Consider the following 27,700-nt stretch of genomic DNA (forward strand, 5'->3'; position numbering starts at 1 on the left):
AATTGAATTAAAATTTATTTTAGGGTTCTCTACACGTTTTATTAGTCGACAGAAGTTAACGTATATTAAAGCAAATGCAGCTCAAAAGTACAAAAATAATTCCAAGCCAATCCCTTTAGCATCTTCAGTTTAATTGTGCAATGAACATCCACAAAAACACCTAGAAAAATATACAGAGGTAAATAAAGGCCTTCAAAAAATACTTCAGCTTGAACATCGTATAAATCAAGCAAGACACACAAGCTTTAAAGTTGATCCATCCTCTATCTATAGCTATATTGTTCAACGTGTGTCACTTACGATGTGTCATAACGAGGTTGACCTAATTGTCCACCCAGGGATCATTACACACACACATCGACATGTCCTGAAGATAGACAGCGGCGTCCACCAGTGGTCTGGCATGCTTTGTGACAACACCACGGGAGGGGTGGTCCATCATGGGACACGGTGTCAAGTAGGAGACCGCAGTGGCGCAGTCTCAGAACTAAGTTTACCACCGGGGGAGAAACACAAGCGAGGGATTGCCTGTTAGTCGATTGAAGTTTTTATTTTTGAGAAGGAGGTGAAGAGAGAAGATTCAAAATGCAATCTTGTGCGAGGTGCGGTTTTGTGGTGTACCCGGCGGAGAAGATCAACTGCATTGATCAGGTATTACAAGCAAGCCTCGATTGTTTTGCTTTCATTAAATGTGACACTAATTAAAGCTGATACTTTAATTTGGCAAATTAGACATTGTTGAATACATGATGAACTAATCATTTTATTTTTATTTTTTTGGCAGAACTGGCACAAAGCATGTTTTCACTGCGACATCTGTAAAATGGTGCTGACGGCCAATAATTTTGTCAGCCATAAAAAGAGGCCTTACTGCTCAGTGTGAGTTTTTTTTCCTATTATTTTATTTTTCTGTTTTTTGACAAAAAGTCCAAAAGTGTGTATTTCTCGGCTACAGACATAACCCGAGGAATAACACCTTCACCAGCGTGTACGAGGCGCCCATCAACATCACCGCCAAAAAGCAAAGCAAGGCCAGCAGTGAGGTGAGATGATGTCATCGTGGCTTGAAGACACAAGCTAATGTCTTTGTAAAGTATTTGGAACATGACACAGGTGGCCGCTATGTTTCCCTCGGGCAGTTGTACCCAGATTTAACCGCAAAAGCAGAAATTTGGTGGTCAGGTTACTTCCTTTTTTTCGTTTTAAAAAGCCCACCTTTTCCCAGAAAGGCTGTTGAGTTTGCAAATGACGGTAGCCTCATGGAATGGAGAGTGCGCCTCAGGTTATTTCGGTGCCGAGCAGCTTTATGCCTCAGCCGGCTAAAATTAAACCGCAAAAAAGATCCCGGCATCGCTTCCTCTTCTCCACCTGTTGGATTTCGTTTCAAAGTCCACGCGGGACTCCAGGCTTATATTAGCAGCAGGCTTGCAAGCTCATAAGCTCCTGATAGATGCATCCAGACAGACTGAGGTCTTCACAGATGATGATATCTGATCTGATCGTAGACTTGTGATCAAATCTTGCTTTTGCTCGCATGGCCCAACCTAGTTTTCTTTTCATTGGCTGAGACTAAAATGTTTATGGCTGAAATCTCCAGAGACCTTTATACCATGATGCACTTCTCCATAAATATTACACTCTACTAAAAACAGGAGAGGACCTAATATGGAACCCTGTGGGACTCCACAGATAATTTTGCATCATTGGTGCAAATGTTCTCTGATTTCACGCTGCATTTGCAACGCTAAGTCCTTAAAGCAGATCTTCTGGTAACTTCAAATCATATTTTAGAACTGCTATTAGATTAGGCACATGTCCAGTGTTGCGCTTGTGCAAATTTACGCTGGTCTTGGCTTAACGTTTTGACGTCTATATGCATTTGTAGCTGAAGTATCGCGAGGATGGCGAACGTTTTATGTCTACCTTCCACTATGACATGAAGTCCATGGAGTTGGAGAGGGCTCGTCTAGCCAGTCAGATGGCCGGTCAGGTGAGGTCCAAAGCAGAGCCAAGAAAGGGACTTCCAGTTAACATTGGTTATACTCAACTCAAAATTGTTGCCCCCAATGCTCCGAAAAACTGACAAGAAGATCTTTTGTACCCCAAGTCTGATTACTTTTCAATCCATCTTGCATCCAAACAGTCCTTCAAGTCTCAGTCTGAGTTCTCCCAGCAACAGACTTGGTACAACCAGGAGATGGTGACCATGTCGCAAGCTCAGACAAACCTCAGTGACGTGAGTTGCCTTTTCTCAACATGAGTTAGCGAAATAGTTTTTTAAAAGTATTCTCGATGATAGGTCAAGTTCCTGGAGGAATACGAGCAGACCAAAGGGAAAGGCAGCTTCCCCGCCTTGATCACACCAGGATACCAAACGGCCAAAAACGCCAACACCCTTGCAAGCAACGTAAGGGAACGCTTTGACGCATCATTAAGTGGCCATATTGAGATTTTGCTGCTTTGTCCCGAACAGCTTGAATACAAGAAAGGCCACGAGGAGAGAATTTCGAAATACACGGCCTTTGTGGACCCCCCGGAGGTGGTCCTGGCTAAGAAACAAGGGCAGATTGTCAGTGATGTGAGTCATTGACTTTGCGAACCAAAATGAATACACGAGGCCGATATATTATCGGGTTTTTTTTCCCAGTACGCCTACACGGAGGAGTACGAGCAGCAGAAAGGCAAAGGCAGCTTCCCCGCACATCTCACGCCTGGATATAAAATGTCAAAAAAGGCTTCCGAGCAAGCCAGCAACGTAAGTAACTATCAGTATCTGAACTTTTGAGTACTTTTGATTGATTTCTCTGTGCTTCACCCCAGATAAAATATCGTCACGTATACGAGCAGGAGATAAAGGGCAAAGCCAGCGCCGAAGCGGCGGCGGCAGAAATGGCCTTCGCCAGAGAGAATGCAGAGAACTTCAGCCAGGTTGCTCATTTTTTGGACTTTGTGACAGTTCTGTGGAAAGACCACGATCCAAACTGAGGAACTGCATATTTAATATTTCTGTAGATCGCCTACACTGAAGAATACGAGCAGCAACGGGGCAAAGGAAGCTTCCCCGCCATGATCACACCCGGCTATCACCTGGCTAAGAAGGCTCAAGAAAATGCAAGTGATGTAAGTATAAAAGTTTTTTGTTTTGGTTGGAGCTGGAATTTGGATTCTTCGAAGTTGTGTGGCCAGGGTGCTGATTGTAAAAAAATCACTTTCCTTCACCTTGTCTTACAGTTGAAATACAGAAAAGATTTAAATAAAATGAAGGGCGCGTCGCATTACCACAACCTGACCTCGGAAGACAACCTGGCCTTGATGAACGCCCGGAAGATCAACAAGCTTGTCAGTGAGGTCAGCACAAAATATTTAGCATCCCTGACATGCCGCGGCGGATGACTCCGATGATGTCACCACGTGACCTCTGACTCTATTCTGAACAGTGAACATTTTGGCGTCTGTATTGCGCAATAGGTCGAGTACAGAAAAGACTTGGAGAACAGCAAAGGTCACAGCATCGATTTTTGCAAGACACCCCAATTTCAAAATGCTGCCAAAGTGGCCAAGTTCACCAGTGATGTAAGTTTCTAGAAATTCTAAATTCACTGTGATGATAATCAAAAATTTTTTTTTTCTGTACAAGAACAAATACAGAGAGAAGTACATCGATATGAAGGGCCACTACGAAGGCTCGGGAATCGACAAGAGGACCATGCACGCCATGAAAGCCCGGACGCTGGCTAGTGATGTAAGCCTTGGCATTTATTGACCATCAAATTCCAGGTTGGAGTAAATCACGTGCTCTCTGATGTCACCCAGATTTCATACAAGCAAGGTCACGATCAAGATCAAACCGAGTACACCTACCAAGCCACGTTGACACCGGGCTACCGTTGCCAACGGAAGCTGGACCCACTTAAAGACGTGAGATCTGATTCCTGAGCTCAATGAGTCATTGAGGGACTCACTCAGTTCTGTTTTGGTTCCACCTCCGCAGAAGAACTACAGGCAACACATTGACCAAGTCAAGTACAGCCCAGTGGCGGACACGCCCGAGATCCTCCTGGCGAGGAAAAACGCTCAACTTATCAGTAATGTGAGTGGGATGCATGATCTTGACGTTTGGAGAGCACTGAAAGGTTTTTTTTCTTCTCAGCTGAATTATAAAGCAGACTACGAGAAGACCAAGCATCTCTACACGCTTCACGAGGACCTGCCTCAAATTAAAAAGGCCAAAGACAATGCAGTTTTGTGCAGTGATGTAAGTAGGCACCTAATTTCCAGGGACATCGTTTTTTTTTTTGTGATACTTCACACCACTCTCAATCCAGATTAAATACAAGGAAGCCTGGGAGAAGACAAAATCCAAAGCGTGTGACATCGGTGTGGATGACCTCAGCGTCAAGGCGGCGAAGGCTTCTCGAGACCTCGCCAGCGATGTGAGAAAACCACAAAAATTATTTGCAATATGACAAGTCACGATGAATGTGATGTTTTTTAGCTTAAATATAAAGAGAACTATCTGAAGAACAAGGAACTGGCCGTGGGCGTCAACGTGAGCGACTCCAAGACTTTACATTCGCTTCAGGTGGCCAAGATGCACAACGACGTAAGTCAGCCCGAGGAACCCGAGGAACCCAACTCACGTGACTCTAGGAATTCCCTCACATTTACGCTTCTCCTACAGATTGCATACAAGAAGGACTCCAAGGAGAACCAAAGCCGCTACAGACTGAACATGGACATGGTCAACCTAAGTCACGCCAAAAAGGCTCAAGCTCTGGCCAGCGATCTGGAATATCGAACCAGGCTGCACGACTACACCGTCATGGCTGATGACATGAAGGTCCAGCAAGCCAAGAAGGCCTATTCCCTGCAGAGTGAGGTGAGAATACAATTGTGGTCCATAGGCAACCATGAGATCTTTGAAACCACCATTTCTTTTTCTCTTCTGTTCATCAGAACCAGTACCGCTCAGACTTGAACTGGATGAAAGGAGTGAGCTGGGAGACTGAAGGTTGCCTCAACATCACCCAAGCCAAGAAAGCTGGAGATCTTCTCAGTGACGTCAGTTCTCCATCATGTGTTTAATGAAAAAAAAAAAACTCTGGATTAGGTGACATATTGTTTCTGGCATCTTTTGCAGAATAAATATCGGCAGAAGGTGGATCGCATCAAGTTCACCCACGTGGCGGACAATCTGTCCATCCAACATGCTAAGAAGAGCCAGGAACTCCAGAGTGATGTAAGGTCTTTGTGTTATTGCTGAAGCTCAACTTTGGTTCATTAAATTGTTCTTATTAGCTGGCGTACAAAGCAAACACGGAGCAGATGATCCATCAGTACACCATGAGCAAGGATGAGCCGCTTTTCAGACAAGCAAAGGCGAATGCTGATCTTCTCAGCGCGGTGAGTTGACTACCACAAATCGAATTAAAAATCTGCAGATCTTAACGTTCATCTCGCTGCCTCTTCTTAGAAAGTCTACAAAAGCCAATGGGAGAAACAGCGGGAAAAAGGTTTCGAACTCCGACTGGACGCACTTTCCATTCTCACCGCCAGAGCTAAGAGGGACTTGGCCAGTGATGTGAGTTTTGACACATTCAGGAACTTACGTCAGGAACCAGGACCAAAACCCGTCCATGTTGCAGGTCAAATACAAAGAGCAATATGAGAAAACTAAAGGCAAGGTGATCGGAATCAAATCGGTCAGCGACGACTCTCAGATGGCTCACTCGGCTTTGGCCACCAAACTCCAGAGTGGTCGCGACTACAGGAAGAACTATGAAGACACCAAGACTCAATTCAAGTGAGTCCATCAACTTCCTACAAAGTCATCAATAGCTAAATATTTCCATAGTGCAAAGCTAGAACCTGTAGATCTATCTCCCCTCCAGTGTTTCTCTGGACATGCTGAACATCAGCCAGGCCAAGAAGGCCCAAGACTTGGCAGCGGACTACAACTACAGAACATACCTCCACGAGTACACCACCTTGCCAAGTGACATCAACGTGGCCTGGGCAAAGAAAGCCTACGGACTGCAGAGCGACGTAAGTCTCGTGGAAACTCACGTTATTGTCCCGTCCACCATTTTGGAGAATCACAAGTATGTGTTTTTAGAAACTGTATCGTTCGGATCTGAACTGGATGAGGGGTGTTAGCTGGGAGGCCTCCAAGTCTTTGGATGCCCAGCAGGCCAAAAAAGCCGGAGATGTTCTGAGCGAGAAAAAATATCGGCAGAATGTGAGCGACCTGAAGTTTACAAGTGTTGAAGACACACCTGAGATGGTCCAGGCCAAACTCAGCAACAAACTGGCCATTGACGTAAGTACTTATGACATCATTGGAGATATCGTGATCATAAACGTTTTTTTTTTTTTACAGAGGTTGTACAGAGAGAAAGGAGAAAACATGAAGCATATCTACACCCTCAACGAGGAGCTCCCTGAGTTTGTGCAGGCCAAGATCAACGCCTTGAACCTGAGCGAGGTAAAGATGCTAAAAAGGAAATCCATTCCGATTCGATCCGACATGTTCGAACTGTCCCACAACAGAGTCGTTACAAGGAATCTTGGACTAAACTACGTGATGGAGGTTATAAACTGCGTCTGGATGCTATTCCGTTCCAATCGGCGAAAGCGTCAGCTGACATACTCAGCGATGTGAGTAGATGATTTGAACATCAAAATCCTCAAAAATGGAATTAAATATTTCTGTCATCATAGCAAAAATACAAAGAAGAATTTGAGAAGACCAAAGGGAAGATGATTGGACTGAGAGGGATGCACGACGACATCAACATATCTCACTCCGTTCACGCTAACAAGCTGCAAAGCGACGTAGGTGCTTTGTCTCGTTCCTCCGATATCTACCTCGTTAAAAACCCATTTTCATTTCCAGATTACGTACAAGAAGGAGTCTGCCAGCCAGCGTTACAAGCACCACCTGCCGATGGATATGATGGAGGTGACCCACGCTAAGAAGGCCCAGTCTTTGGCTAGCGACCAGGACTACAGGCTCTTCTTACACGAGTACACGTCTCTGCCGGACGACATGAAGGTCCAGGCGGCTAAGAAGGCGTACGCTCTGCAGAGCGAGGTAAGGTTGGCGTACTCGACACTTTGACGACACAAGAGCTATGGAACTCTTATCTTCTGTTGCAGAGGATCTATCGATCGGACCTCAATTACCTGCGGGGTGCCGCATGGATCGCAACTGGGGCCCTGCAAATTGAAGGCTCCAGGAAAGCTACAGACCTTATCAGTGATGTAAGACTCATAAGTTCTACTACCTACCAATCGTCCAAACTCCCTAAAAACATTTCAAAATGTCCCCTGCCTCAGAGAAAGTATCGCCAGCATCCATACAACTTCAGGCACACCTCCGTGGCAGACTCCCCTGACATGGTCCACGCCAAATTCAGTGGACTGATCACAAATGAGGTGAGTGATTATTTTCCCTCAACGTGATCCTCACTGAGCTAGCATCTCTCCTAGCGTCTGTACAAAGAGAAAGGAGTGAGCGACCAGCACACCTACACCATCACGGCGGAGAGACCGGAGATCACTCAAGCTAAGATCAACGCGGCTAACTTTAGCGAGGTAAGACCAGATCCTTGGATGTTCACAGGTGGACGTTTTACATCGAATGGTTTCTCCAGATCCGATACAGAGACTCCTGGCACAATCTGAGGGCTCAGGGCTACAAGCTAACCATGCAGGACATCCCGTTCCAGGCAGCCAAGAGCTCCACGGGCATTGCCAGTGATGTGAGATGATTCATGACAAACATAAACGGGCTGTTTCTAGTCAACGGCAGTCAATTTGTATCTTCTTCTCGGCAGTATAAATATAAACACAACCACCTGATGGAAAAAGGAAAGCACATCGGGGCACAGAGCGTTTCGGACGACACGTACCTGCTGCACTACATGCAGGCCAACCGTCTGGCCAGCGACCAGGAGTACCGTAAGGACGCCTTGACGGCCAGCGGACACTACCACCTGACACCTGACATGGTCCACTTAGTCACGGCCAAGAACGCTCAAGCTCTGGCCAGCGAGCAGGACTACAGGAAGAGGCTTCACGAGTACACCGTGCTTCCTGACGACATGAAGGTCAAGTGGGCCAAGAAGGCCTACGACCTCCAGAGTGAGGTGAGGCCAAGTCACCGAGAACCAGAGAATGCAAAAACTTATAATTGCTTCCGGTCTAGACACTGTACAAGTCGGACCTGAACTTCATGAAGGGCGTGGCGTGGGATGGAGTGGGGGCACCACAGCTGGAGTCGGCTAAGAAGGCTGGGAAGCTTGTTAGTGATGTAAGTGAGCACGTTGAAGTTCATAAAGAACAGCAAGGAACCAACCTGGATGATGTCAAGGAGCAGACACAGATACAACTCATGCGTTTTTTCGTCACGCAGAAGCGATACCGCCAACTGCCGGACAGCTTCAGGTTCACCTCGGTGACCGACTCCCCAGATATGGTCCACGCCAAGACCAGCTACCAACAGTGCAGCGAGGTAACAAAAACAAAATTATCGGTAGTCACCTTCAGACACACCATTCTGCTCCCCCATCCAGAGGTTGTACAAATCTGGCCGGAACGACGACATGAACAAGTACACCTTACATCCAGATGATCCAGACTTTGTCCGAGCCAGGATGAACGCCCAGCACATTAGCGACGTAAGCTCCACTAAGAACCTGCAACATACGAGAAGTTCAGTTCCAGTAAGTTTCCTCTCTGGTGCAGAAAGTATACAAGGCCTCCGGGGAGCAGATGAAGATGCTGGGCTACGACTTAAGGCTGGACGCCATCCCCTTCCAAACTGCAAAAGCCTCCAGAGAAATTGCTAGTGATGTGAGTGTTTTGGAAAAAGAGCTCCCAAAAGTCTTCAAGGAACAAGATAGTGAATAAATGAGGATTTGGTCCTGGCCTAGGTGCTCTACAAGGACTCTCACTTGCGTGAGAAGGGCCAGCAGGTGGGGCTGCGCTGCGTGGAGGACGATCCGAAAATGATGCACCAGCTGGCGGCCAGCAAGCTCCAGAGCAACCTGGAGTACAAGCGGCAGTCCAAGGAGGAACGCTCCAACTACAAGATCCACGCCGACCAGCCCGAGTTCCTGCTGGCCAAGAAGAGCCAGGCTCAAGCCAGCGACCTGACGTACCGAAGCAAGCTCCACGACTACACGTGTGACTCGGAGCAGCTCAACGTCAAGCACGCTAAGCAGGCCTACAAGCTGCAGAGCGACGTAAGGCGTGATGTTCTCGGTTCGGAAGTTCTTGCTGGAAGCTTGAGATGCCGTTGTGACGGGCGTTGCAGGTGAACTACAAGTCGGACTTGAACCGAATGAGGGGAGCGGGCTGGACCCCGCCCGGTTCCCACAAGGTGGAGCTCGCTCGCCGGGCTGCTGAGCTGGGCCTGGCTGAGGGCGTGACCACGGATGAGGCCATCGCCAAGTACCAGCGAATGATAATGGTGAGATCAAATCTGTGGAGGAACACACAAATGGATTCCTACCAACCTTTGTTATGTTACAGTTCCACTACCAGCAGAGGATGGAAGAGCAGCAGCAACAAGAACAACAACATCATACGTCCGAACAAGTGGAGACCAGCGAGAAGATCCAACAAGGCGTCAACATGGACGCCATGGAGGTGCTTCACGTCAACAGGACCAAGACTCACCAGACGGTGCAGAAGAAGATCACCACCACAACTACAAGTAGTAGCAGCAGCAGTGCCACTTTTAAATCCATGGAGAAGAAATCCAGCAGCACCTCGTCGGCCGCCCGGCAAAACACGCTCAAGACGTCCGGTCAGGCCAAAGCCATCAAAGACGCTTAAGAGGTTTTGGAGAACTGATGCTAGATGATTATTGAAGGATGGGAGCATGTTGAATGAAGACAGCAAAACACAGTGGTGGCTTTAAATGGAAAAATTGAAGTTATTTATTAATCATAAAAAATGTATTGATTAGGATAAGTAAAACCACCACTGTGTTGGAATCAAAATGGTGGCATTGAACGGAACAGACACGTGACATGAAAGATTATCGTTTAATTTGGGAATTAATAACAACTTTGTATCGACTGGAAGACTGGCAGGTTCAGCTTTTGCGACGTGAAAACTCAAAGCTGGCCTTGGAGTAAATCCTCCATTTTACTACTTTCAAATTTTTTTTTTTCTCAATCAAATTGATTTTTAAAGTGGTCGAAATGGGTTGTTTTCATTTGTTGCCTGAATGTAAGCAGTTGGAGATGAACACCCCATGTTAGAAAAGAAGCATAAAATAAATCGAATAAGTCCCAAAAATATTTTTCAATTGTTTTAATCAAAAAGCTGTGATAGCACCGGGTTACAAAAAAAATTGCACGACCCGGGGAATTGGATTAATTTGACCCAATTTCCAAGGTGGCTTTAATTTTTATCGTTGTTTCGAAGGGCGTATTCAGTATTACATACAATATTTACACGTAGAGCAAATATTCTCCCGCTTTATAAATGTTTTTTTGTTTTTTTTTTTACCTTGTCTTCATTTCACAGTGTCAATGAGTGCTGTTTGGAAAATCACACAACACGCCAACATCTCCTCAAACTGGAAGTCCTTAAGTGCTTCATACTTTGATTGTTCCTATGAAGCCAAATGGAGAAAGTGCAATGAACACAGTGATCGGGTTTTAAAAAAAAAAAAAAAATCCTTGTTTGCTTTCAGGCTTCCCCGACGTGCTAATACTGGATGAATAATCCACATTTCTTTATGGAAAGTAAAAAAAAAAAAAAATCTATAAATATAGGCATCTGAGAATAGGAGCAGAAAGTCAGTCACTCCAAAAAAAGATCCGCTTGTCTCACCACCGTGTCACAAGCAGCAGGGGGCGCTCAAGTGTACTCCGATTTGCGGATGTAATTGGAAGGCACGTAGCCTCGTCGGCCGCCGGCCTCGCCGAGCCACCACTCGCCGTTGCCGTTCATGTCCTGGAACTCCAGAATGCGAAGACGCTGGTTGGCCGAAATGCTCAGTTCGTTGGCGCAGCGAGCGCTGAAGGAGTACAGGGCGAAGTAGATCTGGAAAATAGCGGTGACTCGTTAGCGCGCTGAAATATTTAGCTAGCTCCAAGCTCACCTGGTGTCGGTCCGATTCGGCGTCCTGCTCAGACTCGGGCTCGCTGAAGTCGTCGAGAGCGTAGGCGGACTTTTTGTGCCCGCCGCCGTTCCTCCACCGGTGAGAATCGCCGTGACTCTGCTGCGAGCCGTCTCTGTGCGAGGAATAAGAGTCCGTCTCCGAGCGGTCGCTCAGGCTGGCGTGGGCGGCGTCGTACGAGTCCCGGCGGTGACCCGAGCGCTGGTGGGAGGACTCCGCGGTCCTGTGGCGGTTGGAGGGATCCCGCGGCGAGGAGTCGAGGTGAGGCCCACGAGACGGGGTGGAGTCCAGAGACGGCTGCGGGGACGAGTGGCTTTGGGATTGCGTCGTGGAGAAGCTGACGGCCGCCGTTTCCTGGTTGAAGATTAGCGTGCTGTTGCTGTTCTGCCGCGAGAAAACGGGCGAGGAGCCGCCGTAGCCCGACTCGTTGGATGATTGACTCTCGATGGACACGTCCGACTGGCTCCTGCGCGGGTTGTAGGGTTTGAGGAAGGAGCTGTACACGAAGCCCTTGGAGACTGCGGATGGACAAAACCAGAAGCTTAAAAGGCACGTCGACCAAATACCTGGATCGGATCAGCGATTGGACAATTCGTGTCGAATGTTGAAACCTACCGCCGTTATCAACCAGCCAGCGATTGTTGCTCCCCATGGGGTCCTGCTGCTTGATGATGCCCACCAGGTCCCCCTCCAGGATGGACACATCCAGATCCTGGGCCGCATTGAAGTTCCTCTCAGCCTGGAAGAGTTTGCCAGGACCAAAGCGTGTCATCAGAGCTGCTCGATGCTCATCCGTCTGCAAGATGCAGTTGGGCTGGGGAACAACGGCCGAGAGGGTGAGACCTGAACCAAATGGAGTTAAGGTGTAGATGTTTGAACTCACAGGTCCTTGGAGTTGCTTTTTGGAGCTCTGCTTCTCTAGGGTTTTCTTATTGGGGGGATTGTTTGCCGAAGCGGTGACAGTGGTGGTTGTGGTGGATGGCGGCAGGTTTTCAGGGCAGAAGCTGAAGCTCTGCAGAAGCTGGAGAACGCGGCCGTACTCGTCTTGGAACTGGGCTACCAAGTTTCCCTCGGTGCCGACCTTGCGAGCAAACTAGCCAAAACCCAGAGTTGAAGGAATTTTGCAGAAATGGCCGATACCAAGCCCACTGAATTATACTCACGACTTGGAGAAGAGGTTTCAGCTCTCCGAGCGTCGTCTTCATGAAGTCTTTCTGGGCTTGAGCGAAGGCCTTCACGCAGCCGGTGAAGAGCTCCTCGGCAGCGTTGTGGAACTTTGGGAGCTCATCTAGAAGTTGGGCGTTGAGTGCCTCGTAGTTGCTACGCGCCACCTGTAGCTCATCCTGGACCCGGCGGTCCTTCAAGCGCTCGGCGCGCTCCTTGCAGTTGTCGTAGTCCAGCAGCTTGTCGAAACGCTTCTGGACCAGCTTGTGGGGTCCGGCGAACATGAGCAGCAGCTGGGTCAGCGGGTTGATGACCAAAGCTTCTGTGCGTTCCTTCTGCTCAAGCAAAAGGAGAACAAGGAGTATAAAAAAAAAAAAAAAATCCAGAAATTACAATTACTTACAAATTGTGTGAACTGCTGGTCGCTGATGCAACGATGGGCTCTCTGGAAGCGCTCTGTGTCGGGGATGTTTCGCTCCGTGTAGATGTCGCAGAAGCTGATGGCCGCCAGCACCTTCACCGAAGCCGATTCCTGCGGACCGTTTGAGACCGTCAGAACCGTAAAACCCGCGGGAGAACCGGGTCAAAACGAAAGTATACCCTGATGTGCTGCAGGTACAAGGAAATATCTCGGATGAAAGATTTGATGAGTCGCTCCTGCAGCCGGAAGCGCTTTTCGGCCTCGTCGAACGCCTCGTCTTTAATCTGAGAAGAAGCGGGGGAGGTTCTTAAGACACCGAAACTCAAGCGGCGGGAAACCTGGTTTTGTACCTGTGGTGAAATTCCCGTCAGGTGCTTGATGTGACTGCTGACACGGTTGGACTTCTTGATGATGGAATGCATGCTGAGTTTGGAGATCTTGTCGATGAACGTGTCCTCGTCGCCCTTCCTGTACTTCACCACTGAGGCCGGCGAGAGATAAATGTCATGATCCAATTCCACGTCTGTGTGAAAATGAAATCCTTACCGAGGTCTTTGCGCCGTTTGTACTCGTTGATGTTGACGTTGATCTCCTTGACGGCCTGCAGGGCCTGAGCGAGCTGGGGCCGGTCGTGGTGGCTTTCGGGCGTGGCCCCCAGGAGCTCCATGAGGAGCAGCGGGTAGCGCATGACCCGCTGTACCGGCTTGATGAGGAAAGAACCCAAATTGATGTAGTTGGTTTTGCCCCTGAACAAAAATTAAAGGCGGACAAAACGGATCAGCTGACCGAACGTGATGACATCATCAAACTAAAGGGGGTAAAAAAAAAAAAAAATTTTGCCCAACACCATCAACAGGACAAAAAAAGCTCAACTTGCAAACAAAAGCATTGAAGCTGCCGCGTCTTGTTATTGCGTTTTTAGTCCACATGATGGCGTTAGTTTCCCCATTCCCGTCTCATTCAAAGCCTCCATGCAAAACACCAATCACGACCCGAGGAGAGGAACGACAACACACACACACACGGGCCAAACACACACAGGTCAATCAAAGGGTGTTAGCGCTCAGGATGATTGACATGCTCATGGCAACACTCTTTGTAGACACTTACCAGTCTCGATATATGGCCCTGCGGGGTTGAGGGGGGCGACAAGAAATTACACCATTGGTGAGCTTGTGAAAATTTACATCTATGTCAGCAACAATTAAAACGAAAGATGATTTCTGGTTTCGGGACCAACCCTGTATGTATCAATAACTTGTCGTGAGTGACTCACTGCTAGCCAAACAGGTGGAACAAGGTAGGGCACATTCTTTAACTTTGGTTTGAGCAAATCCGAAAGTCGGAAGGCGCCTTCACAGGAAGTTTATTTATCCACTTTTGTGGTGGCTCGAAACAAAGACATTAAATAAATATTACACACTAAACTCGCAGGTGTGAATTGAGTAATATGACAATAGAAAATAAAATTGCCAAATGTAGGTCAAATTAGTTTTGGGTTTGATTTTTTTTTGTTCCTTTCCTCACCTGAGCCTCTCCAGACACTCCAAAACGTGGCGTTGGATATTTTCGTCTTTCTCGTAGCTTTCTAAAAGCGAGATGGCCTCGTCGTGGTTCTGGCAGTAGACGTTGTACACGGCCTCCAGCTCCGCTTTAAAGTCAACGAAGACTTTTCCTGGAGAGTCACAAGACGGGAAGAGCTCAAGTTGGATTTTCTTCCGAGCAAGCTTTGTAAGGCGGACTTACCGATGGAGTCGGTTTCCTCCAACGTTTCAAAGAGCCGCTGCGACAGATCGATCACAGAGTTGATGTTGCCGAAAAGGCCGTCAAAGTCCACGTTCTTCACCTTCAGACAAAAATTACCATCACTATTGCGTCACTTGAAGCTCGCGGTCAACGTTACGGTCAGAGACGTCTACCTGGTTCTTCTGCAGAGGTTCAACGATCTCCACCACGCACATTTGCAGGTCCTTGATGTAGTCCTTCTCCGTCTGCAGGAGCTCCTCGATCACCTTGGATCGTTTCTCCAGCATTCTCAACTCGGGGTCCTCGGTGTCGGCGGCGGGCGTGGCGTCGCCGGCCGAGGCGGGCTTTGAGAGTTTGGGCTGCGACGACAACTGCGTCATCTCTGAGAAGAGCCACAAGGAACATTAAGCGACACATGACCAAAAAAAAAATATTTAAAAGATACAGAAATTAAAATATCTATAAAATGGTCTCAAAAGTCAATTTGTAACCGCCCCGGGACAGCTCCTTCCCGGCCTGACCTCACTTGTGGCTTCACCTTCACGTGATTGAACTAAAGCCGGGCTCAGGGGAGCTTTTCTCCACCAGCGCCATCCGTCCACTAGTTCACCGAGCCAAGCGTCCCCTGATGACAAAGCAGTCGGCTAACGGCTTTACGCTAAGCGGACAACAAGAGTGGCAAAACAAAAGGCTGCGCGTATAATTGGAATCAATCGGGTCTCACGTTTTTTGAGGTGACCCACTTTTTATCAAGTGACACTTTTATTTGCTCCGCCATGTGGAATCAAAAGGCTCCTGACACACATATTTGCATTTGCACAATGTTGAAGCAGGATAGCTTCCAAAAATACTACTAAGTGAGGACCGGCCACTACATTAGGTACACCTGGGATCCAAAATTCCGGTACAATACAGTGAAGATTGAGTTTCACAACACTCAACAAGTGAAAGACTCTTTTTGTAAAGACATGATGAAGCTTCACCCACCTGCTGCTGCAAACAACTTTCTTCCATCAAGCACCCTCCCACTCCTCTTTCCCCTTTTCAAACAAAACCAGCCATTTTAAGACTGGTTGTCCGGCTCACACGGCCGCCCGTCCAATGTGTGCACTCGCCATTCCACAGCTCCAATTACCATGAGAAAGGATTGCAAGGCACCATGATTGCACACACCAGAGATGACAACGACCCCTGGGCGGAGCATAAAAGCTGGATCACGTTGACCACTTTTTTGTTTTTTTTTGTTTTCAGCATGCATTTTTTCTTTTTAAAGTTCCTACTTGCATCAATAAAGTATGCTAATGTAAAGTAGCGTGCTAGATTAATGGGTGGAATCCGGTCCAGGTCTTGGCTGGAACCATTTGATGTTTTCACAGCTCCACCTCAGAGAGATATGCCAAAACTCCACATGAAATCCTGAACGCAGTTTAACTCATAATGGGAGACTTTAAAAACGTGATACAGCCAATCAAAATTGAGACTTGAGGTCAAAGCATGTGAGTCTGCTTGTTCACGGGAGAATGCACAGTTGCCCCCGGCAACAAGGCCAGCAGGAGGGCGTGGGGGGCCGCCTCAGTTTTTGGGGAGGCAGTGATTTGGTTTCCAGGAATAACCAACTTTTTTTTTTTTTATTTAGTAGGGCATGATATTACTTGAGCGAAGCCTCATGGAAACTCAAGCGAGTTCCAACTTGCAATAAGGTACCGGAATGTCCCGCCAACACGCATCTTTGGTCGAGCCACACAAGCTCCCGCTTATCTCCGAAGGTCAAATGTTAAAGGGCCGCATTCCAGCGAGTGGTCAGATCTCACAATCGGCTCAGTTGTCGCACGACGTTGTTATATTATTGTCAATAGAAAATATAGAAAAAAAAATTCCCGAATAGCGTTGAAGATTAACTTCGAGTTTGGTCAAAGGTCAGTAGCGCTTGTTATTGAAACTCACCCGCTCATAAAGTGGCATCACGCTGACTCACGCTAACTTATGACTTTGAAACAATGTTGTGCTACGACTTGAAATATGGTCTCGAGATTTGCACGCTCAATTAACAACCCCCCCCTCGTTAAGGGATTACCAAGAACCACACGGCATATGCTGCTCCATCATCACGTCATCATGACACTATGGCCAAAGACGCTAAAAAGTCTCAGACTGTGTGCCTTGTTTGTGTACAGGGGTAGCAAAAGTTTACACACCCCTGCCAGCTTTTGATGATTTACAAAATGAGACTCAATAAACGTTTTCCGACATGCGATCGAATACAAACCTCCTGACGGGGCTGAAACACTAACAGGATTAGTGCATGCCGGTGTTTTGAAAAATGGCCACTACGCTATCAGTCTCACAACGAAGGAGTCAGGAGCAGCACTAGCCACTGCCTGGCTCCAGACAGACGGACCCCCGCCATCCACTCGCCATGCTGACGCTAGGGATTAATAGCCGGGCTCCTGAAAGGGGGCTGCCTCGCCGACTGTGAGTCTTGGTGACAGGGGGAGGGGCCTCCGTGGTGGTAGTGGTGTTAAGGGGGGCGGGGGGCGCCACCTGCTTCTTCTCAGACACAATACACTCAAGTCAGAGTTTGGATCTCTCACACACATGACTTTCCAATGTCAAATCAGATCTTAAAGACTTCATTCCTTCCTATTACTCATCAACAAAATAATCTGAAGATCATTTACATGTGAATAAAGTTCATGATGACAGATTGGTGTTAGCGTACCGAGTGTCCCTATCTTGATTGAAAAGGCAAAGCAGCCTTTTATGGTTTGCTTCAACTAAACAGACTCGTTACGTATGAAGACTTCTTTAGCAAACATGTCTCTCGGGACAATGACAACAAAAACCAAGAAGCCGCAAAACTCGTTCCGCAAGATCGGAGACTGAAGAAAATGCTCTCTTCCTGTGGGACGGCCAATCCTTATGTGCTTACAAACATGAAGAGACATCTCGATGTAATCGATGATAATCTGGCTAATTTAGGTTTGAAAGTTCAGGCAGTTACTGGAGGTCACATGTGATATGAAAAGGGACTTGATCACATGACAAGATCCAGGTCTTTACCGTGTTTAGGCTTCCTCATAGTGGCGAAGGCTGATTTTCCCAGGGAGCTGGGAGCCGTCTTCCTGTAGAAGCTATTGCGATCTAGAGAGCCCACATAAACGGGCTTCCGACCCCGCTTGGGTCCGCCGTTCCCGGCGCTCGACTCGTATCCTTTTTCCGACTCCTCGCTGGGCCCGTAGACGACGGGATCCTCGAAGGAACGCATCCGCCTGAGCGCCAGCTTCTTGTTTTGCTCTTCCACCCATTCCTCACAATGCGTCTTGCTGTGTTGTTCTTTGGGGTATTCCTCGTGATGCGAATCCGCAGATAAAGAACGCAAATCTCGATATTTGTCTCTGGGTTTGTGGTAGGATCGTCCTTCGTCTCTACGCTCGTAGGGTTCTGGTTCTGTCCAGTTGCGACGGTAATCATTCTCGGAATCGTAGGAGTCCTGGCGCTCGTAGTGGTCTTTCTCCTTCCGTCTGTGGTGGTCGTAGTACTTGTCATCACCTGTATCTTTGTACCGATAATAGCGTTCCCTCTGTTTGGCACTGCTGCATTCGTCTAATTCAGAGTCACATTGGTCACGTTGTCTATTCGAGTAGTTGTCTTCATTTCTCCGGTTGTAGACTTCTTTGTCTCTGTAACTATGTTCTCTGCGGTCGCAGTCGTCCTCCGAACGCCATTCACGGTACTTATCTTTGTATTTTCGATCCCTATAGCGGTCTTCCTCTCTGTATTGGTCTTTGTCCCTAGAGCGTTTAGTATCGTAATAGTCCCGGTCTTGGGGATAATACCGATCGTCTCTACGAGGGTCGTCTCTGCGAGGGTCGTCTCTGTGAGGGTCGTCTCTGCGAGGATCGTCTCTACGAGTATCGTCTCTGCGAGGATCGTCTCTACGAGGATTGTCTCTGCGAGAATCGTCTCTGCGAGGATCGTCTCTACGATCGTAGTCTCTACAAGAATAGTCTCTGCGATCGTCTTCACGGTAGTCTTCGTATTCATCGTCGTACCTGTCATGTTCCTTGGGATCACGTTTACGATGTCTCCTCTCGTCATAATATTGTCTGTCGTCGTCATAGCGGTCGTGATTTCTTCGGTTGTAACTATCCCTGTACTTGTATTTTTCCTTATAGTCATAGTCCTCGGACTCTCTGTGACTCCTGTGGCCGTAACCGTCAGAGTTACGTTGGCTGTCTCGACTTCTATTGTCCCGTCTTCTATCTTCATCCAATTTGGCGTAGCCCTCGTGGCTCTTGCTGTCCTTTTCTAAGGGCACCTGCTCGTAATCCTCCGGGCCTTGGTAGAAGCAATGTTTGCCTTTCCATTCCGATATCCTCACATCAAGGTGACCGTCTTGTGAACCTGGATGGTAGTAAACATTCTGCCCTTGAGAACTCCTGTCTTTATAAGGTGACTTCTGCTGGTCATCATATTCCCAGCTTGTTTGGTTGCCCTGGACCTGGTGGTTCCATTGCACAGGCCACGGAGCGGCCACATGCACAGGACCTGGCACGGGCCCCCCTGCAATAATCGGGCCTCTCTGGACAGGCATCATCCCGGCTTGCATTGGCATCGGAACTGGGTTACCTGGAACCGCTGCCATCATAGCTTGCTGCGGGAGTCCAGGAGGAGCCACCCCATAGCCGGGATACACAACCTGTTGCTGCTGAAACTGAAGTTGGTGGAGTTGCTGTAAATGTTGAAGATGGGCCACTCGCTCTCTTTCCTTAGCCCATCCAGCATCCCCCAGCTCTTCCACGCTCTTCCCCCTCCTTACCGGGGGCCCAGGAGCGAAGTTCCAGTCCACGGGAGCAAACATGACCGGGTTTCCATAAACCGTTGGGCCCTTCATATTTGTTTAAAAGAGCCTCCCAGAGCTGTGATCTTCAAAGCGACTGATTCCTTTGCTCCTTTGATTCTGGCATTCCTTCACAAAGCGCCGTAAAAGACTCCACCTGTCAGGCATTTTGTTGAGCAACTAGGTCCCACTTGTTTTTCTTTGCCTTCTCTGCATGGCCTCAGCAGGAGCGCCCGAGCCAAACACCTCCCAGCTCTCGGCGTAACTAAATCATCCCCTCCCTGCTGTCATCTCAGGCAGGAGGGGGTGGCGGTGCTTGAAGGAGGGGCCTCCTTGGGTTAATGATTTCAGTCTAGTCACATGAGTAGAGGATTAGCCCAGTAGCCACTCCCATTGTTTCAAGTGCCACTACTGCCGCTTGCAGGAAAACACCGTCCCTCAGGACAAGTCTTTGACGAGAGACAAATTATAAATCCGTAAAACCGCATTTTTTTTTTTTTCCTGTGCAATGAACAATCCGCCATCCTTTATCCTGTTTGCTTAGTTGCGCAATTTCCTGCAGACCAGATCAATGCTGTCTGCGGTTCCGACACTGATAGGCCTCAACGCTAAAATGCAAACTCGACTTGGACTTGGACGGAACAAAGTAATTATTTTGAAACACAAAGAAAGTAAGCAATTAATAGGTCAGACCATTAGTTTGAAAAGTAGAAACCCGAGTGCACAATGAGCTATTGTAAAACACTGTCCGCACTCTTCGAGTTCAAACTTTGATGTGGGAAAAAAATGGGGCCTATTCATAAGTATACACCCCCCCCCCAATCCCCTGTGCTCTCAATCTCATCTCTCCATGAGAGAGGCAAGGAGTGGTTCAAACCCAACACAAATAAACGGGAAACTAAGTACCCATGGGACCGTGTCAATTTACCAGCAATTAAAAAAAAATCTCAAGGGTGATAAGAAACTGGTAATTCTTTCATGATGACAAATTGTCTTATAAATAGAAACATCTTCAGCGAGACTCATTATGAGATGTTTCACAGGGTATTAAGGGAGGGAGAAAACTAATTACTGAGTGTTCAGATCTAAATCAGGACCGAAACTGCTTTTTGTGTAACACAACATTCCTATGGGGGAGTGCTCATGCAAATGAAGTTGGAGTAAAAAGATCATGTATCAAACTGTCCGACGTCTTTAAGTGTCCTATTATGTTTGGCTAACTGGAGTTGCCAAAGGACCCTGAGAACGGCGTCGGTGTCATGGAAGCCGAGACGGGAGCGTTGGGGGGTTTAAAGAATTAAAGGACAAAGATCTAAAAACACACACACACAAAAAAAAATCTAAATAAAGATGTTTTAGGAATGTTAGTTTCATCTTGCTATGTATGATTTATTTTTTTAAGCTGCCATTGTTTCCCAAAATGTTTTGATCCACGCCCCGCATGGAACAACACACTCTTGGAGTGTGTGCACAACAAACACATTGGCCGCTACACACCTTTCTGTAAAGTGAGCACGAAACGGGGAACGCAACGAGACTATTGTAAAGCGGATGTGGGGAGGCGTTACGAGATGTTATTATTTACAGGAAGGTGTGAGAATTCCGGTCCGGTGACGAGTGAATGCAAATTATGTGGACACTTAGCTTGTTGCCTTCTAGCAAATTCCTGTCCTTGACGGACAATGGCAGTCGTGTAAAATAAGACTTTAAGATCCAACACGAGAATCGTTTGCAAGTTCCTGTCATTATCTGAGGAAGTAAAAATAATGTGAAATATCTGAAGAATGCTTGGAGCTCCGTCTAACATTCTCCATCCTACCCGCCAATCTGCTGGATGTGGCCTCCTCAGAAGAGAGTCCAAAGAGGTGAGCCAGGGGCAGCGTTAGGGTTCTCCAAAACCGCAATTTGGATCTTTTTCCAAAGCGAGCCATGTCGTGTTTTCACCCGGACGAGTCTTGGCTCTCTCTTTGTTCCATTTGTGCCGAGTGGGGGGGGGGGGGGGGGGGGGGGGGGGGGGGGGGGGGGGGGGGGGGCCTAGACTTTCACAATCTGGTACCTAGGTGACAACACGTGGGTCTGCCTCGTGAGAAGTCAGTTTTCCTCAAGAGGCAGCCACGAGACTTCTAACTGCATCTCCATTAGGACTATTGATTTTTTGCAAAGAAGGTTCAAAGTTCATGAAAGAGGCTTCACTTACCTTGCAACTGTTGCTGCTCCAAGGCCAGCGTCTCCAGCGTGTAGTTGCAGAACTCCAGGTTCTCCATGAGCTGCACGCGGGCCGTCTCCTCCTCTTCCTCCTCCAGCAGGGCCCTGAGTTCCTCGGCGGTGCGCGCATACATGTCCATGTCGTTCTCCACTTCTTGAAGCCGTAGCAACAGCTCGCTCCGCCGTTGGCTCTCCAGCTCCATCTCTGGATCCTTCTCGTCTTCCGGGTGGACCTCGTGTTCCTGGATAGCCGTGAAGTCACTGAGATCTGCTTGCTCGTCATTTAGTTGGTCAAAGCTTGGCTCATGAGGGGCAAAGAAGATGGAGTTGTTGTGGTGGGAAGAGTTGGCGGAGGGTCTCGGGGTCGGCGGAGGACGACGGGGAGCAGGGCGGGCCGGTCGACTGGCGGGGCGGACCACTTGCGGACGAGGAGGAGGCGGGCGAAGGGTCCTGCGTCTCTCTAACGACGAGGAGGCAGAGTCGGAACCCGGCGAGTGTAAAGACCCCCGGATGATGTCGCTCTCGTCATTGAAGCCCAAAATGGAGAAGTGTCTGGAGATGTGAGATTGCTCCACCGAGGCGCCGCTGTCGCTGCACGGCGACGTGAGGCTTTTCTCAAATTCAAAAAGCTGCTGCGACAGTTTGGCTTCCAAGTCGCCGGCCGATGTCAGCAAAGCATCCAAGGTGAAGGACGACGGCAAGAAGCCGTTGGAGCCCGAGCGCACCTGCTGGGAACGACAAGATTGGCTTTCGGCATCATTGCCGCTGGTCTTCTTCTGTTTATGGTTCTCCACGATGCTCATCAAGGCTTGTCCGAGGGTTGCGCTTCGGCTACAGTTGCCGTTCCCGGTGGGCCCGTGGCGGTTCTGGTTGTCTTTGGACCAACCAGGAGTGCTGGGGAGAGTTCGACTATGAGATAATTTAGATTGAGGTCGGCCGGTTCCGTTAGCGTAGCTTCTCTGGTTTCCGTTCGTGTAGTTGGTCTTTGCATCGACACGATTCATTTGGCTACGTGCGGGCAAGCTCGGTCGCGGAGGTGGGAGTCTGGGTCTCATCGGTGGCATGGATTTGGGTCTCTGCGGTCTCGGGTGCGATGGGCCCACAGGAACCAAATCGCTCTGCCTTCTGTTTTCATCTGGAGCAGCGTCGCTCTTTGTACTTTGCCATCTCTGCTGCTCATTCTTCTCAAAGTAGTCCAGATCCCATATCGTGTGATCTTCACAAGAGGTCGGATCGGGGTCGTTCCCGTTGGGCCACGATGGATCTGAGCTGTAGTCAAAAGCGTCCTCCTGTTTCGGTTCGTCGTGTTTTGTTTCCTCTGCCATTTTCAGATGGGGGTTTTCGATTTTGACAAAACGATGAGGGAAGATACCACAGCGTCCTCTCAGTTCTCCCTCCAGCCAGCCATCTTCCATGGTGTTTACGACACGAATGCGCTCGCCCACATCAAAGTCCAACTCACCGGGCTCCATGGCACGGAATTCATAGAGCGCCACTCCATAGATGGCACCTTCCTCCTCTTCGTCGTCTTCTCGGAGCGACTCTTTCTGTTCCTCCACCTGCTCATCTTCTACGGCATCTTCTTCGGTGGCCTGCTCTCCATCATTGCTGAAATACTGGCAATGCTGGAGCTCCTGAGGTGATCGCAGAGGACTCAGGAGCTCCACAAACCCCTCCGGGAAGATCCCCCTGCGGCCGTCCAGCTCACCTTCGAACCAACCCGGCTCGGGCAGTCCGGTGATGATGATCAAGTCGCCCTCGCGGAAGTCCAGCTCCTCGTTGAGCTGCGCGTGGAGACTCATGAGAGCCCGGGCCTGGCCCAGGGCGTGCGCCGGGAGGTCGGCGGCGTGAGCCTGGGCCGAGCGCGCCGAGAGCTGCCGGGAGCGGCAGGAGAGGTTCAGCTCCTTGACGCAGGAGGCGGGGAAGACACCGCGGACCCCCCGGTCGTCACAGCCGCAAAGCCATGACTCTCCAGACTCCATGGAGTCCCCCGTTTCCCCAACTACCACATCACCTAAGGAGACACGGAGTAAACATGACTTGATGTAGAACAATAACGCATTTGATCTCATGACAACATGAATTAATCACATTTTTTAATTCTTCATAAACGTCAGTGTCTGTCAATCATAGCACAAATATGATCTTAAACTGGTGAGCATAAAATTATATTTGATTTTCAAGAGCGTTGGGGATTTGCCGAATGAGCAGCTAGAAGTTATGAGGGGGGTCACATTCCAAAGTTTATGCAGCTCCACCTCCCTATTGTGTCGCTGAGCAAAACTGGGACAAGGCCAACAGGAGCGTGGAAATTCCTACAGGAAATAAACACACCGCAGACAGCCAGTGTGGATGCTTTCCTATTATGGAGGAAATGTCCTTGGCTTTATCCAAAACAACAAAGTCTCTATAATATTGTGTGACACTTTTGTACTAGGAAAAGAAATTTGGAAGAAGTTTTACCAGTGTGAAGGACTTTAGCCAACGTCATTGTCTTTAGTCCTGAGCGTGTTGGCATAAGAATGACGCACACAAAAAAAATTCTTAATGAATAACAGTTCATGTCATCAGAGAAACTTAAAAATAAAGACAGGTGAGTGAGTGCACTAGTTTTAATTAAGCATCTGAGGACATCTAGTGGGAGGTTTGGGGAAGTGACTCCACAGAGGATGCTAATGGATTCATTGACAAAAAGAGCACTACATGCATATTGGGCAAAAATTGGCTACCATGATATAAAAAAGAAAAAAAATGAAAGAGCGCTACAAAGGCTAAAAAAAAAAAAAAAAAACTTCGATCTACAAATAAATTATTTACCTGGGTGCAGAGACATCGTTTTTAGGCTAAGCCAGAAAACAACATTCATTAGATGTCACTTCACAGTACGACGACCAAAAAGGTTTTTTCCGACTCTTCTTCAGATATGGGATATTTATATTATTGCACTTTTTATTTATTTGCATCTCGTCCAATCCAAATCAAATACTACCATTTTGCTTACCTCTCTTTAGGGCAAGACTCCCCTGTTCCGTGGAGCAAAAATCGTTAATGCACACGTAGAGTCGATCTTCGGGTTTGGAAGTGGGTATGGTAACCTCTTCCACAAAGGTGCTGGGAAACTGACCTGAAGATAGCACATAGAGGGGGGAAAACCAAAGTTCCTCAGTTTTCATGATCTTTAGTCATACTCGTTATATTTTAAGCGAATATACATTTCCCCTTTGCGTCGCCCTCGATGCCCAATCGCTGAAAGCGTCCTTACCGGTGACGCCATCTTTGTTGCCGAGCAACCAGAAGTCATCCACCACGCCGAGCACCTCGATAACATCGCCGGGGAAGAGGGGCAGCTCCTCGGAGACGCTGGGAAGGAACTCAAAGACGGCGCGCACCAGCGATCCCGCTTCCATCACTCATAACCTGCAAGGAAATTTTTGGAATACAGCTGACATTTACACAAAAAACAATTCTTGCCAGAACCTGTGACGATTAAACGTGTCCTGGCAAATTTATGAGCAAGAAGGGAGTGTAGGACAAGTTGCAACATTTCTGTCCACGTGTCAAAATCCATGACACACAGCGCAAATATTTAGGCGGTGCCGTTAGTTCATGTGGAGCATTTTCCAATCGGCACAAAACGGTTCTCGCTCACCTGCTCCAGCCGCTTTCTGCCGGCTAATCCAGAGATCTACATGCGGCCAGACAAGCTTCTTATTTTTATTTATGGGCCCGGGTGAGTGTGTCACGCCGTTGCCTGGCGACTTTTACGCTAGGCCCGGGAAAATAACCCCGGCGGGGCCCCGGTTCTGTCGCTAGCCGTGGATTCGGGTAGTTTTTAGCTTATACAGACACTCAACTTGTGTCGGATGCTTCTGACTCATCTATTAGTAATCAGATGAAGGCCAGATTTGTTTGGATTGAAGATAAATAAAGGGAACATAGAAAGCCAGTTCAATGACAAAACATTGAACTGGCACGTGATGGTAAAATGAGGTGTGTCTCCTCTAGCGCCTACAAGGTCCTGATAAGGGGATGAACTTTGCTCATTTGAGCGTATCCTGGTGGTTCTCTTCTTGCAAGATGAGGGAAAGGTCATTGTGGGTCACTCTACGGCAACAGCTGACACACAGTCGACGGTGGACACACAACTCCTGGTCCATTCATCCCTAATCCGGTCCGCAGACTGGCATGCACACACGCCTATGTTCTGGCAGAAGATGCTGGATATGTTTTGATGCCAATTGCGGCCTGCTCGTTCAGACTGCTGAGTCAGGGGGAGTTCAATACAATACCCAAACAGTGCCGGTGGATAGTTCTGGATATTAAAAAAAAAAGTTGTTTGTCTCATCATCTTCACTCAGCTTTGAAAATGGAAAAAGTAGAATTAGGCGTGGTGAATCATCAGCCAAAGCAAGCTCAATTCCAAAACTTGCATTAATTTATTCCCAATGGTGTATTCCAGCTTTATGAATCATTCTGTTGGGTGTCTAGCTGGAAAAAATAAATAAAAAATAGCACGTAGGAGGAAAACTAAGGGTGTGTCCATTTTGGGGGAAATATTTTCAACACACCGTATTTATATTTGGTGAGGAAACGTCAGGGCATTCCACAGGAGAACGCCAGAATCGTGCACACTCCTCCTCTTTCCCAAGCACGTGTTGAATATAAATGACAGCCAGACCTTTGAATAAACATGAGAACAGCTCGGATGTCTCTGCTCGCATCACCTCGGAGACGAGGAGGGGGGGGGATTGTTTTTGAAAAAAAAAAAGCATGGAGGGTTTTCCTTGAGGGAGTTGCCCGGGATACGGCGCACCCTTAAAACACAGCGGAGGCCCTAATAGGTAGCATATGAGCCATTATGTAACTCATCTCCACAAGACTGCGGAAACGCCATCGATCCAGAAGGAGAAAAAGTAGCGTAACATCATGTTAGATATTTTCTAAAACACAGGATCAAAAGGCGCGTACGTAATTACTGTCAAATATGATTTATTGGAAATCCAAAGGCGAGCACTCGGAAGACGAGCATCTCCGGTTGCTTTGTCGACGTGGGCTAAATAGAACAAGAGTGGCTCTGAATAATTAAAAGCTGGCAGGCGTCAAATACGGCAGTGACCATCGCTCACCTCAGTTGACAACAGCACTGATAGCAGCTTGCAAGGACAACACAGGAGAGGTTGCCAGGTAGTCACACCTATGCAAATGCTGGAGGTCAAACCTTCAAAAACAAGCACAGACGTTTTTATTTTCACACTTGCACATCATTTTTATTGCATTGGCACCATACTATGTGCAGGCTGTGGGAAAGTGGAAATAATTTAACTTATTTAAAGTAGCTATTGCCAATTAGTCCAACTGGCAAGAATCCATTTTTGTTTTCCTTTATGTCAGCGTCATATAGTGACACCCTGAACAATTACAATATATGTCCACTAGAGGGCAGACGGTGCATGATTACTCTGTATACATCGTGTTACAGCACATTTTTTATATCTTAATATGTGCCGAGAGTTAGGAAAGTTTGAGAAAAACTAATGTTGACTTCCGACTTAGTTGTGATTGTTGTTATGATGCGCGCACGTGTGTTATTGCTAACGTACACACACCGAGACATATATGGAATATCACAAAATAAGTAATAACATGGAAAAAAAAATAATCACCTATTCGGGTGATCGAAGTCCAGCTGTAATCGGCAATTTTCAAGATCCAAGTAGATCTACGAGAAGCAACTTTTTCTCGGGTCCGCTGATGTGTTGGCACTCGTGTCTTCCCGATGAAACTCGAACGACTACAGCGCGCATAGATTGAAAACAATCATCATAAAGCGAAAGAATGCGCTATTCTTTTGGAGTATAAGAAACATGTCGGCGCAGTCCGTGTGTTTCAGCCATTTCAGCTGTCATCTGTTCAGACGTCAGAAGTGCTGGAAGGGGAGCAGAGCTTTTGGAGTCTCCTCTCCATGCCTTCACTCAACACAGTCCACCCTACTTTTTCCAAAGAGCTCCCGTTAGGTGCCCCACCTCGATGCCTGACTGAAAAGAAAGGGAAAGTAGATTTCCCCCCCCCCCGATCAGCTGTTGTAGCTGCCCTACAAAATGCCTGGCTGAAAACACATTAAATTATAAATAATAAAATATTTAAAATATATTTATCCGGGTTTTTTAGTTGTAATAGGTCCGAT

At 47.8% G+C, this 27,700-nt stretch overlaps 2 protein-coding genes across 5 annotated transcripts; one reads left to right on the forward strand and one right to left on the reverse strand.

Moving 5' to 3' along the window:
* The first annotated feature begins 226 nt into the window (after positions 1-226).
* nrap (nebulin-related anchoring protein) lies at positions 227-10,313 on the forward strand. 2 transcript variants are annotated; one of them, XM_049760190.2, is made up of 42 exons: positions 227-651; positions 785-879; positions 956-1,043; positions 1,886-1,990; positions 2,144-2,236; positions 2,300-2,407; positions 2,474-2,578; positions 2,648-2,755; positions 2,821-2,928; positions 3,013-3,120; positions 3,232-3,348; positions 3,469-3,573; positions 3,638-3,742; positions 3,814-3,918; positions 3,992-4,090; positions 4,151-4,255; positions 4,326-4,433; positions 4,496-4,603; positions 4,682-4,879; positions 4,957-5,061; positions 5,141-5,239; positions 5,299-5,403; positions 5,474-5,581; positions 5,646-5,803; positions 5,892-6,045; positions 6,116-6,319; positions 6,380-6,484; positions 6,550-6,657; positions 6,721-6,834; positions 6,896-7,093; positions 7,159-7,263; positions 7,339-7,437; positions 7,492-7,596; positions 7,656-7,763; positions 7,839-8,150; positions 8,210-8,314; positions 8,417-8,515; positions 8,577-8,681; positions 8,749-8,856; positions 8,937-9,248; positions 9,320-9,475; positions 9,538-10,313. In XM_049760190.2, exons 1-42 carry the CDS (start codon positions 586-588, stop codon positions 9,841-9,843), a joined length of 5,412 nt encoding a protein of 1,803 aa, XP_049616147.1. In that variant the 5' UTR covers positions 227-585; the 3' UTR covers positions 9,844-10,313. The 2 variants fall into 2 exon arrangements, with proteins under 2 accessions (XP_049616147.1, XP_049616149.1); XM_049760192.2 differs by lacking the exon at positions 1,886-1,990 and having other exon boundaries at positions 230-651.
* Positions 10,189-27,518, reverse strand: dnmbp (dynamin binding protein). Of its 3 annotated transcripts, XM_049760194.2 has the most exons (19): positions 27,180-27,518; positions 26,643-26,734; positions 24,779-24,933; positions 24,518-24,640; positions 21,509-23,530; positions 14,645-14,853; positions 14,472-14,571; positions 14,253-14,400; positions 13,836-13,853; positions 13,272-13,471; positions 13,076-13,206; positions 12,905-13,009; positions 12,708-12,836; positions 12,304-12,639; positions 12,024-12,233; positions 11,756-11,954; positions 11,123-11,658; positions 10,852-11,064; positions 10,189-10,630 (listed from the first exon to the last, which is right to left on the reverse strand). In XM_049760194.2, exons 3-18 carry the CDS (start codon positions 24,921-24,923, stop codon positions 10,879-10,881), a joined length of 4,797 nt encoding a protein of 1,598 aa, XP_049616151.1. In that variant the 5' UTR covers positions 24,924-24,933; positions 26,643-26,734; positions 27,180-27,518; the 3' UTR covers positions 10,189-10,630; positions 10,852-10,878. The 3 variants fall into 3 exon arrangements, with proteins under 3 accessions (XP_049616151.1, XP_049616150.1, XP_049616152.1); XM_049760193.2 differs by having other exon boundaries at positions 10,189-11,064; XM_049760195.2 differs by lacking the exons at positions 21,509-23,530; positions 24,518-24,640; positions 24,779-24,933; positions 26,643-26,734; positions 27,180-27,518 and adding an exon at positions 17,532-19,706 and having other exon boundaries at positions 10,189-11,064.
* Positions 27,519-27,700: the final 182 nt, after the last annotated feature.

Source organism: Syngnathus scovelli, chromosome 21 (genome assembly GCF_024217435.2).
Source record: "Syngnathus scovelli strain Florida chromosome 21, RoL_Ssco_1.2, whole genome shotgun sequence".
In the NCBI taxonomy this organism is placed as follows: domain Eukaryota; kingdom Metazoa; phylum Chordata; class Actinopteri; order Syngnathiformes; family Syngnathidae; genus Syngnathus; species Syngnathus scovelli.